General features: G+C 49.2%; 1 protein-coding gene across 1 annotated transcript in view; it reads right to left on the bottom strand.

Annotated features, from left to right (window-relative positions):
• lasp1 (LIM and SH3 protein 1) overlaps positions 1 to 17,504 on the bottom strand; it is a 116,001-nt gene that overhangs the window by 13,139 nt on the left and 85,358 nt on the right. Inside the window, exon 4 of the mRNA XM_078424944.1 lies at positions 14,288 to 14,395. Coding sequence (XP_078281070.1) covers positions 14,288 to 14,395 — 108 coding nt within the window. The remainder of the gene's footprint in view (positions 1 to 14,287; positions 14,396 to 17,504) is intronic.

Here is a 17,504-nt window from a genome sequence, read left to right as displayed (position 1 = left end):
CAAAATAAGGGATGGTCCCAGTTAATACGGGACAGTTCGCAACCCTGGCCAGTACATGAATGCATTCAAGAGAGAGCTGGATAGAGCTCTTAAGGATAGCGGAGTCAGGGGGTACGAGGAGAAGGCAGGAACGGGGGTACTGATTGTGGATGATCAGCCATGATCACATTGAATGGCGGTGCTGGCTCGAAGGGCCGAATGGCCTCCTCCTGCACCTATTGTCTATTGTCGAAACACCATCCCAGCGACCGTCGTGTTGAAGCACAGCTGGGAGTTAGTTTCGGCATGACACATTTATTGTCGATATCGGTACTGCTGTGCAGATTCCTTCCAGCTGTGTTTTACCCTAATGTCTTATTTTCTTTTCACCGTCCTTACAGAACCTGTGTGCAATTATGTATAATCTCTGGGTTTTTTGTGGCACTGTCTGAGGTCACCGTGCGTGTGAAGCTGCTGTACGCACCATTTTCATTGTGGTTGTGTCTCACCGTACATATGGCAGTGTGGCGTGCCGTCGACCGGGAACCTGCCCAGTAGGCCGAGCTATCCCGCTGACAACCAGGAACCTGCCCAGTAGGCCGGGCTATCCCGCCATCAACCGGGGAACCTGCCCGTTAGGCCGGGATATCCTGCCATCGACCGGGAACCTGCCCGTTAGGCCGGGCTATCGCGCCCTCTACCAGGAACCTGCCCAGTAGGCCGGGGTATCCCGCCATCGACCAGGGAACCTGCCCAGTAGGCCGGGCGATTCCCGCCATCGACCGGGAACCTGCCCAGTAAGCCGGATATCCTGCCATCAACTAGGAACCTGCCCGGTAGGCCTGGCTAACCCGCCATCGACCAGGAACCTGCCCAGTAGGCCGGGCTATCCCACCATCGACCAGGAACCTGCCCAGTAGGCCGGGCTAACCCGCCGACAACCAGGAAACCTGCCCAATAGGCCGGGCTATCCCACCATCGACCGGGAACCTGCCCGGAAGGCCCGGCTATCCCGCCATCGACCAGGAACCTGCCCAGTAGGCCGGGGTATCCCGCCATCGACCAGGAACCTGCCCAGTAGGCCCGGCTATCCTGCCCTCTACTGGGAACCTGCCCGGTAAACCAGGATATCCTGCCCTCGACGGGAACCTGCCCAGTAGGCCGGGGTATCCCGCCATCGACCAGGAACCTTCCCAGTAGGCCGGGCTATCCCGCCCTCTACCGGGAACCTGCCCCAGTAGGCCGGGCTAACACGCCATCGACCAGGAACCTGCCCGGTAGGCCGGCTATCCCACCCTCTACCGGGACCCTGCCCAGTATTCCACTGTATAACGGTGGAAGAAACCAACTGGGTTTGGCATCCATTAGATGATCGATTCCCTGGACACATGCAGCATACAAAGTAGCCAAGTCTGTCGTGGCCAGGACCTGCTGGAACAATCAACATGTCTGGCCTGCTCTGCCAAGAAGATGCTGGCTCCTTCCTCTCTGTCGGGTCCAACACATATGGTTACTAGTTACAACTGCACCAATGATACAACATGGACCATTATTCGTGCCATTCAAGGAACGCCAACATTTTATGAATTGATTCTATTCTATTCTCATTCTTCAAAAATATTCCAGCACCATTCTGTATAAAAGCACCCCAGCCAAGTCTCCAGTTCCATAAGTATAAGAAAATAACTGCAGATGCTGGTACAAATTGATTTATTCACAAAATGCTGGAGTAACTCAGCAGGTCAGGCAGCATCTCGGGAGAGAAGGAATGGGTGAAGTTTCGGGTCGAGACCCTTCTTCAGTCTGAAGAAGGGTCTCGACCCGAAACGTCACCCATTCCTTCTCTCCCGAGATTGCTGCCTGACCTGTTGAGTTATTCCAGCATTTTGTGAATAACTCCATAAAGCCCTTCAGCCAAACTCATCCCAAGTCTCGTTTGAACATTTAAAAGGGCAGCGCGGGTGGCGCAGCGGTAGAGTTGCTGCCTCCACAGCGCCAGGGACCCAGGTTCCATCCTGACCGCGGGGTGCTGTCTGTACGGAGTTTGCACGACTTCCCTGTGACTCCGTGGGTTTCCTCCGGGTGCTCCGGTTTCCACTCACGTCCCAAAGACGTGCAAACGTCTTGATGGTTAATTGGCTTCTGTAAACTGAACTAAACGAGACGGACCGAAGGTTTGTATTGTCGAGCGCCTTTTTCACAGGCCAGGAACAGACCGGAGATGCCGATGGCCAATGAACGCCATTATAATAGACCACAGGAGCCGCTGTGAAGAATCGACAAACTCCGTACAGACAGCACCGGTAGCAAGGATCGAACCCGGGTCTCTGGCACTGTAAGTCAGTAAATCTACCGCTGCGCCACCGTGCCGCCCCACAGTGCCGCCCAAACCTTGTTGCTTGAGCTATGTATGAGGTACAACCTCTACCAGCAGCACTGCAGGTGGCACAGCGGCAGAGGTAGTGCCTTAAATCGCCAGAGACCCAGGTTCGATCCTGACCAGGGTCCCTGCCTGGGCTTTCTCTCCCGAGATCTTCGGCTTCCTCCCGCACTCCAAAAACGTACAGGTTTGTCGGGTTCATTGGCTCGGTATAAATGTAAATTGTCCCCAGTGTGTGTAGGGTGGTGTTAGTGTGTGGGGATCGCTGGTTGGCACGGACTAGGTGGGCCGAAGGGCCTGTTTCCGCGTTGTATCTCTAAACTAAACTAAACCTCGGCAGCAACACCATTTACCGAGGGACAAACATTGGCGAGGAAGCAAGTGGGAAACCAGATCCAGGAGAAACGTTCAGATCCTCCGACTGAGTGGATCGTCAAACTCCACCCTCTTCCCCTCGGCCCGCGGATATCCAGAAAGCACCGGTAGTAGAAATCGAGTTTATGTTTAAATTCCATGACGGGAGGAATGCAGCCCAAGAACTAAATCCCCCATCAATAATTAAACTCTTGTGCCATGTTGAGTCAAGATGTGTCAAAGTGGTCGTTAATCCGAACAGCCCCGCCATTGCCAAAAATCTCCGGCAGTTATCCAATTTGCAGATGTGTTAAAATGCGGGCGTGTGAGACGGCAGGTGCCACAGTTGGTGCTTAACCCAGCCATAAATCCAGCGCTTTCCCCATCTGCAGCCATCTCAAGGACAACAGCGATGCATTCACATTATGGCACATGCAGAGAATATTACCTACCTACCTCTGCATCTCTCTCTCTCTCTCTCTCTCTCCCCTCTCTCTCTCTCTCTGTCCCTCTGTCTGTCTCTCTCTCTCTCTCCCCTCTCTCTCTCTCTCTGTCCCTCTGTCTGTCTCTCTCTCTCTCTCTCTCTCTCTCTCTCTCTCTCTCTCTCTCCTCTCTCTCTCTCTCTCTCTCTCTCTCTCTCTCTCTCTCTCTCTCTCTCTCTCTCTCTCTCTCTCTCTCTCTCTCTCCTCTCTCTCTCTCTCTCTCTCTCTCTCTCTCTCTCTCTCTCTCTCTCTCCCCTCTTACTCTCTTACTCTCTTCCCTCTCTCTCTCCCTCTCTCTCTCTCTCTCTCTCTCTGTGCCAGAGCGTTCCTGTCTGAAAGCAGCTAATTAAAAGTGCCATATGTGGGCGAGAGATGGAGCGGATTTGGCTGCTGCCTGTGCAACCTTCGAGGTCAGTGCTTTGCCCAAGGCTGATGTAAGTCAGGAATTTGGAGCGCTTGGCAGAATTGTGGAAAGCACAACTTCTGGGATCTGCAGAGGCTTCATGGAAACGGCTCCAAATCTAACATGGATATATCAAGTGGCCGCAGTTTGCTGGATCAGTTTTAGTCATTCCAGGGCAGTGATACAAAGTTGAAATGGACACCTCTTGATTTTAATTTAGTTTAGAGATACAGCGCAGAAACAGGCCGGGTCGGCACGGTGGCGCAGCGGTAGAGTTGCTGCCTTGCAGCGACAGAGGCCCGGGTTCGATCCCGACTACCGATACTGTCTGTACGGAGTTTGCACGTTCTCCCCGTGACCTGCGTGGGTTTTCTCCGAGAAGCTCCAGTTTTAGGAGGGGGGTAAGAGGGCAAGATACATCAGCCATGATTGAATAGACTTGATGGGCCGAATGGCCTAATTCTGCTCCGATCACTTACGACCTCCTAACATTCTCCTGCCCTCTCCCCATACCTCCTGACACCTGTACTAATCAACAATCTATCTATCTCTGCCTTAAAATATCAATTGCCGGCCTCCACAGCCTTCTGTGGCAGCAATGATTTCCACAGATTCACCACCCTCTGAATAAAGAAACTCCTCCTCATCTCCTTCCTACAGGAACGCCCTTTAATTCTGAGGCTGTGCCCTCTGGTCCTAGACTCTCCCACCAGTGGAAACATCCTCTCCACATCCACTCCATCCAGGCTTTTCACTATTCGACATATTGTCATATGTCCCAGGCAGAAGAATAAAGTTCTTACGAGCAGCTGCATAGCAGAATATGTAAACCCTGTGTGAACAATGTCATGAAACAAATAAATGAAAAGTCCCATTCGCCCAGTTATTGTCCACTCTCACACACACACACACACACCAATTCCACACTGAATCTCCCACCATCCTCTCTCAGAAGGGGCAGTTAGTGTGCTAATCTTTAACCTGCCAGGGCATATTTGGCACATGGGAGGAAATCAAAGGGGAACCCAACATATATGTAACATGTGCCTAGACAGGATAGGACAGGTTTAGAGGGGTACTAGGCCAAGTGGACCCGTTGGGCCCAAACCTCTCCTGCATTGGTGCAGCACCCTCTCCTCTCCCCCCCCTCCCCTTTCCTCTCCCCCCCTCTCTCCCCTCCCTCCTCCCTCCCATAGAAACATAGAAAATAGGTGCAGGAGTAGGCCATTCGGCCCTTCGAGCCTGCACCGCCATTCAATATGATCATGGCTGATCATCCAACTCAGTATCCCGTACCTGCCTTCTCTCCATACCCCCTGATCCATTTAGCCACAAGGGCCACATCTAACTCCCTCTTAAATATAGCCAATGAACTGGCCTCAACTACCTTCTGTGGCAGAGAAATCCACACAGACTCACCACTCTCTGTGTGAAGAAATGTTTTCTCAACTCGGTCCAGAAAGACTTCCCCCTTATCCTTAAGCTGTGACCCCTGGTTCTGGACTTTTTTCTTTTTTTTTTTTGAAATCGCAACCCCTCCCCCTTCCTTCTTCCCTCCCCTCCCTCCCACTCCATCCCCCTCCACCCCCCTTATCCTCCCTCCCTCCCTCCCACCCCCCTCCCTAGGAGATAGATTTAAACTTTAAAATGTGAATAACTTAAAAAATATAACACCGATTTCAATGAAACTTCTTCCATTAGCACCAAAGGGACGACGGTGGGTAAGGTGGGCCTGAAATTGTCGCGCTATCGTGTACCGTCTTGGCTGTAGTTCAGGAACAAACAAACAAACAAACGAGTGTTTTAGTATATAGATAGATGGGCTAAACGCAGGCAGATGGGACTAGTGTAGATGGGACATGTTGGTTGGTATGGGCAAGTTGGGCCAAAGGGCCTGTTTCCACACTGTATCACTCTATAAATACAAGGAGAATGTCCAAATGTCAGTGGATATATTTAAGGCAGAGAGAGATAGATTCTTGATTAGTACGAGTGTCAGAGGTTATGGGGAGAAGGCAGGAGAATGGGGGTAAGGAGGGAGAGATAGATCAGCAATGATTGGATGGTGGAGTAGTCTTGATGGGCCGAATGGTCTAATTCTACTCCTGTTCCTTATGACCTGGTGTCACACATACAAAACCCAAGATCAGGTTCGAACAGAGGGCACTGTGTCTTATATTGTAAAATAGACTGCCCATTAGAAGTTATTCACATGGGATGCCTTTGAGATGATGGAACATGCCTGTTAAACTGAAGTTCCTTCATCCTTAAACACACAAATCAAGTTTCCAACCAGATATCCACTGACCCATTGTAATCTCCGATTCCCAACAGGCTCCAACATTCATGAAGGCAATTTTCTCGCATCTTTAAATAGTATATAAATAAATCAACACTGCAATCTTGATAACTCATGCACTGCCTGTCAAGTGCTCACAGCCCAACAAGGTGTCCTTGAGCTCGGTGTTTCAAGGTGAATGTAGTCTATGAAACCACGCCAGTGGGGAGAGACAATAGACAATAGGTGCAGGAGGAGGCCATTCGGCCCTTCGAGCCAGCACCACCATTCAATGTGATCATGGCTGATCATTCTCAATCAGTACCCCGTTCCTGCCTTCTCCCCATACCCTCTGACTCCACTATCCTTAAGTATAAGAAAATAACTGCAGATGCTGGTACAAATCGAAGGTATTCACAAAATGCTGGAGTAACTCAGCAGGTCAGGCAGCATCTCAGGAGAGAAGGAATGAGTGACGTTTCGGGTCGAGACCCTTCTTCAGACTTCCACTATACTTAAGAGCTCTATCTAGCTCTCTCTTGAATGCATTCGGAGAATTGGCCTCCACTGCCTTCTGAGGCAGAGAATTCCACAGATTCACAACTCTCTGACTGAAAAAGTTTTTCCTCATCTCAGTTCTAAATGGCCTACCCCTTATTCTTAAACTGTGGCCCCTGGTTCTGGACTCCCCTAACATTGGGAACATGTTTCCTGCCTCTAACGTGTCCAACCCCTTAATAATCTTATATGTAACCTTCTTCATGTAGGATGCAGGGATCGACCAGGCACCTCTATAGCACGACGAGCAAGAAATGCTAGATTTATCAATAATGGTCACCGCATGAGAATTAATCAATAATATGGGGAAACAAAATAATTGAAATTAACCATATGCCTTTATGAGGAAGATAGACACAAAATGCTGGAGTAAAATGTTCCCAACGTTGGGGGAGTCCAGAGCCAGGGGCCACACAGTCTAAGAATAAAGGGGAGGCCATTTAAAACTGAGGTGAGAAGGAACTTTTTCACCCAGAGTTGTGAATTTGTGGACTGGAATTCTCTGCCACTGAAGACATTGGACGCCAATTCACTGGATGAATTTAAAAGAGAGAGTCAGATAGATATCCAGGGGCTAGCGGAATCAAGGGATATGGGGAGAAGGCAGGCACGGGTTACTGATTGTGGATGATCAGCCATGATCACAATGAATGGTGGTGCCGACTCAAAGGGCCAAATGGCCTCCTCCTACACATATTTTCTATGTTTCTATGTAACTCAGCATTCCTTCTCTCCAGAGATGCTGCCTGACCCGCTGAGTTTCTCCAGCATTTTGTGAATAATGCCTATCTTCGGTGTAAGCCAGCATCGGCAGTACCTTCTGACACATATACTACCTTTATGAGAATTTCTATTCACCCTACGACAGTCACCTTAATTCCTCTGGGCTTTCCCTGGTCAACTTTGGGAGGATTGCAGGAGAAGTGATTTCACTCTACCGCTGGTATTTATTCACAAAATGGTGGAGTAACTCAGCAGGTCAGGCAGCATCTCAGGAGAGAAGGAATGGGCGACGTTTCGGGTCCTTCTCTCCCGAGATGCTGCCTGACCTGCTGAGTTACTCCAGCATTTTGTGAATAAATACCTTCGATTTGTACCAGCATCTGCAGTTATTTTCTTATACTCACTCTACTGCTGTGTGATTTTAGACTTTAGACTTTAGAGACACAGCGTGGAAACAGGACCTTCAGCACACCAAGTCCTCGCCACCAGGGACAATTTACAATCTTGCCAAAGCCAATTAACCGACAAACCTGTACGTCTTTGGAACGTGGGAGGAAACTGGCGCGCCCGGAGAAAACCCACGCAGTTACAGGGAAAAGGTACAAACTCTGTCCAGACCGCACCTGTAGTAAGGATCAAGCCTGGGTCTCTGGCGCTGTAAGGCAGCAACTCCAGTTGCCAACTGTCCCGTATTAGCCGGGACATCCCGTATTTTGGGCTAAATTAGTTTGTCCCGTACGGGACCGGCCCTTGTCCCGTATTATTGGGGTTGCCAACTTCCTCACTTCAATAAGGGACAAAGGGTGAGGTCACTGCCCCCCCCTCCCCAGCCAGCGCCCACGTGCTCCCGCTCCACCAATGGCGGCCGCCCGGGCCGGGAGCACGTTGCCGCTGGCTGGGCGAGGTCACATGGGGCGCGGGGCGGTGACGTCACCCTTTGTCCCTTATTTGGGAGTGGGGAAGTTGGCAACCCTAGGTGTGGCTACTGAGCCACCAGTTGACACCCAGGTCGAACAAGCCCCACTTCAAAGAAAAAGAAGGCAAATATTTTGGCCCACTGTTTAGGGTGACCTGGAGTGCACTGCTTACATCATAAGGTCATAAAACAAAGGGGCAGCATTAGGCCATTCGTCCCATCGAGTCTGCTCTGCCATTCGATCATGGCTGATCTACTTTTCCCCTCTCAACCCCATTCTTCTGCCTTCTCCCCACTACCTTTCGACACCCTTACGAATCGGCACGGTGGCGCAGCAGAAGAATTGCTGCCTCACAGCGCCAGAGACCCGTGTTCGATCCTGACTACGGATGCTGTCTGTACGGAGTTTGTACGATCTCCCCGTGACCATGTGGATTTTCTCTGGGTGCTCCATTTTCCCCCCACACTCCAAAGACGTGCAGGGTTTAGGTTAATTGTCTTGGTATAAATGTAATTTGTCCCCAGTGTACAGGACAGTGTGAGTGTGCAGGAATCGCTGGTCGGCGCGGACTCAGTGGGCCGAAGGGCCTGTTTCTGTGCTGTATTTCTAAACTAAACATCGGAGCAGAATTAGGCCATTTGGCCCATTGAGTCTACTCCGCCATTCGATCACGACTGATCTATTTTTTCCCCTCCCAACCCCATTCTCCTGCCTTCTCCCCGTAACCTTTGACATCCATACTGATCAAAGAACCTCTCAATCTCAGCTTTAAAAATACCCACTGACTTGGCCTTCACTGCTGTCTGCGGCAATGAATTCCACAGATTCACCACCCTCAATTCAAAGACATTCCTCCCCATCTGCATTCTAAAGGTATTCCAAGGCTTGAAAGGGCAATCGAAGGGGATTCAATAGGGGGGATAGAATAAATACTGAAAGAAGGAAACGTTAGCAAGATTATTGTCGAGAAAGGTCAGGGAGCAAGTCCGTTTGGTCAGGTCTTACGGAGAGACAGCGTGGAAACAGGCCCTTCAGCCCACAGGGGCGACACCGACCAGCGAGTCCCATCCTCCACCTGTACCCGAGTTCCATCCTCCACCTGTACCTGAGTTCCATCCTCCACCTGTACCTGAGTTCCATCCTCCACCTGTACCTGAGTCCCATCCTCCACCTGTACCTGAGTTCCATCCTCCACCTGTAGCTGAGTCCCATCCTCCACCTGTACCTGAGTCCCATCCTCCACCTGTACCGGAGTTCCATCCTCCACCTGTACCTGAGTTCCATCTTCCACCTGTACCCGAGTTCCAGCCTCCACCTGTACCTGAGTTCCAGCCTCCACCTGTACCTGAGTCCCATCCTCCACCTGTACCTGAGTTCCAGCCTCCACCTGTACCTGAGTTCCATCCTCCACCTGTACCTGAGTTCCATCCTCCACCCTTACCTGAGTTCCATCCTCCATCTGTACCTGAGTCCCATCCTCCACCTGTACCTGAGTTCCATCCTCCAGGCTAGGGACAATTTGCAGAGACCAATCAACCTACAAGCCTGCATGTCTTTGGAATGTGGGAGGAATCTGGAGGAAACCCCTCACGGGTCACGGGGAGAAGGTACAAACTCGTATGGACGTACAGGCAGCACCTGTGGTCAGGACATTCAGGGTCTCTCTGAGGATCCTTCAGTGCTTCTACTCTGGGGCTGTAGAAAGCATCTTGTCCGGCAACATCACAGTCTGGTTTGGGAACAGCTCTGCCCAGGACAGGATGGCCCTGCAGAGAGTAGTGCGTTCGGCTGAACGCACCATGGGAACTAGACTCGCCCCCCTGCAGGACCTATACATCAGGAGGTGCAGATCCAGAGCCAGCAACATTATGGGGGACCCCTACCACCCCAGTAACGGACTGTTCCAGCTGCTACGGTCAGGCAAACGCCTCCGCTGTCACGCTGTGAAAACAGAGAGGATGAGACGGAGTTTCTTCCCACAGGCCATCAGGACTGTTAACTCTCATATCACCGGGGACTAATTTAATTTACTGTATTAATTTATTTTTTGTGTTAAATTTTTTTTTTTCCATTCTGTTTTGTAGTTTAGCACAATCCGCAGGCATTGCCACTTTCATTTCACTGCACATCTTGTATATGTATGTGACAAATAAACTTGACTTGATCGAACCTGTGTCTCTGCCGATGTCGGGCAGCAACTCGAGCTCCTTTCCAGCTCCAGACTGAGAAACGGTTTCTTCCCAGCTGTTATCAGGCAACTGAAGCATCCTGCCACAAGCTGGTGCGTTCCTGAGCTGCCATCGAGCTCCTTGAATATCATTCTTTTGCCTCCTTCACAGTCGTAGTTTAGGAGTTCAGTTTATTGTCACTTGTACCGAGGTACAGTGAAAAGCATTTACGCTGTGTACTGCCCAGTCCGCAGAAAGACTATACATGATTACGATCAAGGGGCCACAGTTTAAGAATAAGGGGTTGGCCATTTAGAACTGAGATGAGGAATAACGTTTTCAGTCAGAGAGTTGTGAATCTGTGGAATTCTCTGCCTCAGAAGGCAGTGGAGGCCAATTCTCTGAATGCATTCAAGAGAGAGCTGGATAGAGCTCTTAAGGATAGCGGAGTGAGGGGGTATGGGGAGAAGGCAGGAACGGGGTACTGATTGAGAATGATCAGCCATGATCACATTGAATGGCGGTGCTGGCTCGAAGGGCCGAATGGCCTCCTCCTGCACCTATTGTCTATTGTCTATTGATCAAGCTGCCCAGCTTACAGATACACAATAAAGGGAATAATGTTTAGTACAAGATAGAGTCCAGTAAAGTCCAACTAAATATATTCCTACTGTATTCAAGTCAAGTCAAGTCAATTTTATTTGTATAGCACATCTAAACACAACCCACGTTGACCAAAGTGCAGGTACTAAAAAAGAACATTCAACAGCACACAAACCTAACAACACATACATAAACAGCTCACAGCGCCCCCTCAGAGGGCCTCAAACGCTGGGGAATAAAAGTAGGTTTGAGCCTGGACTTAAAGGAGTGGATGGAGGGGGGCAGTTCTGATGGGGAGAGGGATGCTGTTCCACAGTCTAGGAGCTGCAACCGCATAAGCGTGGTCACCCCTGAGCTAAAGCTAGACTACGATGCGGTCTATTCAATCTTTTCAATGTGACCCGTCCTTGATTATGCTGGTGGCCTTGCCGAGGCAGCGTGAAGCCCGCGAACTCTGAGGTAACTATTCTAATCCAACGTTAATAAATTACCCTCCAATCTCTGTGTCGTCTCATTTTTCGCTCTGCAGAACACTGCTGCTCAAAGCACAGCGATTTGAACTGGTGCCATCAGACATGCACGGACTTGCTGGAGCGGTTGAGGGAAGAATTCCTCTGTTAAACTTGCAGACGCCAGACTCCATTGAATGTAACGCTGCAAGCTACGCATTCCCGACTGGCGGTCCCTATCGGCACGATAAGCCTTGGCTTCTCTGAAAGGCCTGCCCCACCCTGGTCATTCCTTCTCCCCGCTCCCATCGATCGGAAGGCTCACACAAAATGCCGGAGTAACTCAGTGGGACAGGCAGCATCTCGGGAGAGAAGGAATGGGTGACGTTTCGGGTCGAGACCCTTCTTCAGACTGATGTCAAGGGAGGGGGCCGGACAAACTAGGTTAATTCCCGGAATGGCGGGACTGTCGTATGTTGAAAGACTGGAGCGACTAGGCTTGTATACACTGGAATTTAGAAGGATGAGAGGGGATCTTATCAAAACGTATAAGATTATTAAGGGGTTGGACACGTTAGAGGCAGGAAACATGTTCCCAATGTTGGGGGAGTCCAGAACAAGGGGCCACAGTTTAAGAATAAGGGGTAGGCCATTTAGAACGGAGATGAGGAAGAACTTTTTCAGTCAGAGAGTTGTAAATCTGTGGAATTCTCTGCCTCAGAAGGCAGTGGAGGCCAATTTTCTGAATGCATTCAAGAGAGAGCTAAATAGAGCTGTTAAGGATAGCGGAGTCAGGGGGTATGGGGAGAAGGCAGGAACGGGGTACTGATTGAGAATGATCAGCCATGATCACTTTGAATAGCGGTGCTGGCTCGAAGGGCTGAATGGCCTCCTCCTGCACCTATTGTCTATTGTCTATTAACAAAGATAGAATGTAGTAGTCGGAGACAGGAAGACTAGTGGGAGAATTGGGAAGGGGGAGGAGATAGAGAGGGAAAGCAGGGACTATCTCATCTGCAGTTTCGTTTTCCAACACACTGAGTGGAAGGTTTAGTTTAGTTTAGTTTAGTTTAGTTTAGGTTAGAGATACATTGTGGAAACAGGCCCTGCGACCCACCAGGTTCTCACCGACCGATGATCCCCGTACACATGCATTATCCTATGCACTTTCTATCCTACGCTGCAAGGTGTATACTACATTATCCAACACTAGCACTAGTCATAGAGTCAAAGAGTGATACAGTGTTGAAACGGCTCAACTTGCCCACACCGGCCAACATATGCTGGCTACACTAGTCCCACCTGCCCGCGTTTGGTCTTAAACCTGTCCTATCCATGTACCTGTCACCAAAGGTTGCCAAATTTCTCACGACCAAATAAGGGACAAAAGGTCACCATGTGTCCTCACCCAGCCAGCGGCCACGTGCTCCCGCTCCACCAATGGCGGCGGCCCGGGCCGGGTGGCGGGTTGCTATGCAACCTCCGTTAGGCGGCCCCCGGGCCTACACTGTCCAGGTGTACAGCGCCCCCTGGGCCTACCGTGTCCGGTACTACAGCGCCCCCTAAGCCTAATACGGGACAAACCAATTTCGCCCAAAATACGGGATGTCCCTGGCTAATATGGGACAGTTGGCAGCCCTAGTGTCACTATCCTACACACAAAATTGACAATTTGTACCGAAGCCAATTAACCTACAAACCTGTACGTCTTTGGAGCGTGGGAGGAACCTGGAGGAAACCCACGCAGGTCAAGGTAAAGACAGCACCCGTGGTGAGGATTGAACCCGGGTCTCTGGCGGTGCAAGGCCACAACTCTACCCACTGCGCCACAGAGCCGCCCCTTCTGAAGCTTGAAAGCGCGCACCACCAGGAACAGCTACCTCCCGCTCTGTTATCAGGCTTCTGAACGGTTTCAGGAATTCATCGGTACAGTCAATATTTTCGGTTCGTGCAAAATGGTCACAGTTTGCAACTCACAACCTTAAATGTCAACTATGCTTTTCCTTAAAGAAAATATATAGCCAATGCAAAACTTTACCAGCATAAACGTGAAAATATATATTTTTAAACTAGATTCTGGGGATTATCTTCTTTCCCTCTGGTAGATAATCAATTAAAATTATATGATCCAAGCCCAGTAGATAACTTACCAAATAGTGAAAGGCTTGGGTAGAGTGGAAGTTTGCACTAGTGCGAGAGTCTAGGTCCAGAGGCCTCAGAATAAAAATATATACCTTCAGGAAGGAGATGAGGAGGAATTTCTTTAGTGGGTGGTGTATCTATGGAATTCATTGCCACCAACGGCTGTGGAGGCCAAGTCAATGGATAGAGGATTGGACAGCCTAGATGCAGGAAAAATGTTCCCGATGTTGGGGGAATCCAGAACCAGGGGTCACAGTTTAAGAATAAGAGGTTAACCATTTAGGACTGAGATGAGGAAATACCTTTTCACCTAGGGAGTTATGAATCTGTGGAATTCTCTGCCACAGAAGGCAGTGGAGGCCAATTCGCTAGATGTTCTCAAGAGAGAATTCGATTTAGCTGTTAAGGTTAAGGGAATCAAGGGGTATGGGGAAAAAGCTGGAACTGGGTACTGATTTTGGATGATCATCCATGATCATATTGAATGACGGTGCTGGCTCAAAGGGCTGAAAGGCCTCCTCCTGCACCTATTTTCTATGTTTCTATGATATTTTTATGGCGGAGATTGACAGATTCGTGATTAGTACGGGTGTCAGGGGTTATGGGGAGAAGGCAGGAGAATGGGGTTGAGAGGAAAAGATAGATCAGCGGAGTGGACTTGATGGGCCGAATGGCGGAGTGGACTTGATGGGCCGAATGGCCTAATCCTGATCCTAGAACTTATGAACATGAACAAGAGGGTGAAGATTGTGAATCTTAAGCCGTCCTAGTGCTGAAGATTCTTCATCAAGAGTCCTCAAAGGTCTTCTGCGCACGGACAGGCCTACGTGACCGGTGTGGTGGATACTCACATTGCTGACAATCTCCTGGTTTTTCTTGATGCGTTCCAACTCGGGAGTATTGGCCACTGCACTGAAGCCTTTTCCTTTGTTCTTCTCAAATTCTTCTTTGTATTGGACCTATGAGGGCGCAGGAGAACAGAACAGAGAGTTAAACCAATTTCCTATCAAAAACCAGATCAGTAACAAGGTCTGAAGAAGGATCTTGCCCTGAAACATCACCTGTTCATTCCCACTGAATTGCCATCTACCTTGGTGCACGCAGCAAATAATGTACCATGGACCTTTGACCATGGATTTCCTGACCAACATTTTCCCTCAAAACCAACGTAAATTTTTTTTTGAAAGATTGCCTGCTATTAAATTATCAGCTCTTGGTAGGTACACAGTCGGCAGCTCACATCCCCAGCTTTATAACAGTGTGCTTCATAAGTACATCACTGGCTGCGAAACGGCTTGTGATGCCGCATATAGAGAAAGGTGTTAAACACAAGGCCGCCTTGCTCTCACGCATCTGTGAGATAATGGAGACTGAATCAGGCCATCTGCCATCGCCCGGTCTGGCTGCCAACACTGACTGCACCTATTTCTGGAGATGCCAATTCATGGTGTCTCATGCGTAAGAAGGAGATGCAGATGCTGCTTTACACCAAAGATAGACACAAAAAGCCGGGGTGACTCAGCAGGTCAGGCAGCATCTCTGGAGAGAGGGAATGGGTGATGTTGAGGGACGAGACCCTTCTTTAGACTGAGTATATATATATATCCATGTTTAACTAAGGGCTGTCCTGTTTGCATTAACGAGATGCTGCCTTAATAAATATATATATATATATATATAGGAGATCTTATCGAAACGTATAAGATTATTAAGGGGTTGGACACGTTAGAGGCAGGAAACATGTTCCCAATGTTGGGGGAGTCCAGAACCAGGGGCCACATTTTAAGAATAAGGGGTAGGCCATTTAGAACTGAGATGAGGAAAAACTTTTTCAGTCAGAGAGTTGTGAACCTGTGGAATTCTCTGCCTCAGAAGGCAGTGGAGGCCAATTCTCTGAATGCATTCAAGAGAGAGCTGGATAGAGCTCTTAAGGATAGCGGAGTCAGGGGGTATGGGGAGAAGGCAGGAGTCAGGGGGTATGGGGAGAAGGGGTACTGATTGAGAATGATCAGCCATGATCACATTGAATGGCGGTGCTGGCTCGAAGGGCCGAATGGCCTCCTCCTGCACCTATTGTCTATTGTCTATATATATATACACATATATATATGTATAAATAAATGTGTGAGTGTGTGTGTGTGTGTGTGTGTGTGTGTGTGTTTTTGTGTGCATGCGTGTACGTGTGTGTGTGTATACACACATACACACACATACATACATACATGCATGCATGCATGCATGCATACATACATACATACATACATACATACATACATACATACATACATACATACATACATACATACATACATACATACATACATACATACATACAAACAAACAAATAAGTGGACAATAGCAGTGCAAAATCAAAAATAATGCCCCCACTTCTAGATATTTCGGAGCCTATTTGGAGACTAGTGTTTAATAGCCTGATGGCTGTAGCTGTTCCTGAACCTGGACGTTCCAGTTTTCAGGCTCCTGTACCTTCTTCCCGATGGCAGGGGTGGAATGAGAGCGTGGCCAGGGTGGTGGGGGTCTCTGACGATGCTGGCTGCCTTTTTGAGGCAGCGACTGCTATAGATCCCTTCCAAAATGGACACAAAATGCTGGAGTAACTCAGCAGGACAGGCAGCATCTCCTTAATGCAAACTGGACAGCCCCTTAGTTAAACATGGAAACATAGAAAATAGGTGAAGGAGTAGCCCATTCGGCCCTTCGAGCCAGCACCGCCATTTAATGTGATCATGGCTGATCATCCAGAATCAGTGCCCCGTTCCTGCTTTTTCCCCCATATCCCTTGATCCCATTAGTTCACGGTTTAGTTCATGTTTTATAAGAAGATAACTGCAGATGCTGGTACAAATCGAAGGTATTTATTCACAAAATGCTGGAGTAACTCAGCAGGTCAGGCAGCATCTCGGGAGAGAAGAAATGGGTGACGTTTCGGGTCGAGACCCTTCTTCAGACTGATGTCAGGGGGGCGGGACAAAGTTCATGTTTTGTGGTGTTCAGCAGCCTGTTGGGCGTTGGGACTACTCCAAGCCTCCAAGGTGAAGCAGATGAGCGACCTCTCGTTACATGGAAACGCAAGGCCCTTAATTCTCAGTCAACCGAATTGGAGGCCAAACGGAGAGCTTAAAAACAACAACATCCTGCCCACTCATCGTTTGTTTATGTGCAAAATAAAGAGAGGCTTTTCCCCGACAGTAAAGACACATGCCCCTGTTTCCTGCTTGCCTCTATGCTAGTTATTCAGGTTCCGAATGCAATTACCATAAGCATTGAATCACATAAACACTGAGTAGCTAGCTGGCCACAGGATCTGCCGTTCCCAACAGTCTCGAACTGTAACTCAGCACAAAAGCTTCTAAAGCTTCGAATAAATAGGTTAATCTTCCCGACTCTACATGGTGACAAAAGGGCAGGATGAAAACACACTCCCCCCTCTGGCAAGTATCCTACCACAACCAGAGAGTAGGTACCTCATTGGTGACCCTTGGACTATCTTGGATCGGACTCGTGCAGATGCTGGTTTAAACTGAAGACAGACACAAAAAGCTGGGACCTCTCCCAGGTCTCTGGAGAGAAGGAATGGGTGACGTTTCAGGTCGAGACCCTTCTCCGGACTTTACTGGCTTGACCTTGCACTAAACGTTATTCCCTTATCACGCACACTGCACACTGTAAATGGAAACCAGCAATCTGCACGCTATGAACGGCTGGATTATAATCACGCATCGTCTTTCCGCTGACCGGATAGCACGCAACAAAAGCTTTCCACTGTACCTCGGTACACGTGACAATAAACAAAACTAAACTAAACGTACGAAATTTCAATCGCGAGACTTAGAACCATTTCGGGAGGTCACGGTGGCGCAGTGGTAGAGTTGCTGCCTTACAGCGAATACAGCGCCGGAGACCCGGGTTCAATCCCGACTACGGGTGCTGTCTGTACGGAGTTTGTACGTTCTCCCCGTGACCTGCGTGGGAGATCTTCGGTTTCCTCCCACACTCCAAATACGTGCAGGTTTGTAGGTTAATTGGCTTGGTAAATGTAAAAATTGT

Source organism: Rhinoraja longicauda, chromosome 29 (genome assembly GCF_053455715.1).
Source record: "Rhinoraja longicauda isolate Sanriku21f chromosome 29, sRhiLon1.1, whole genome shotgun sequence".
Taxonomy (NCBI): domain Eukaryota; kingdom Metazoa; phylum Chordata; class Chondrichthyes; order Rajiformes; family Arhynchobatidae; genus Rhinoraja; species Rhinoraja longicauda.
This window is presented reverse-complemented; position numbering and strand designations above follow the sequence as displayed.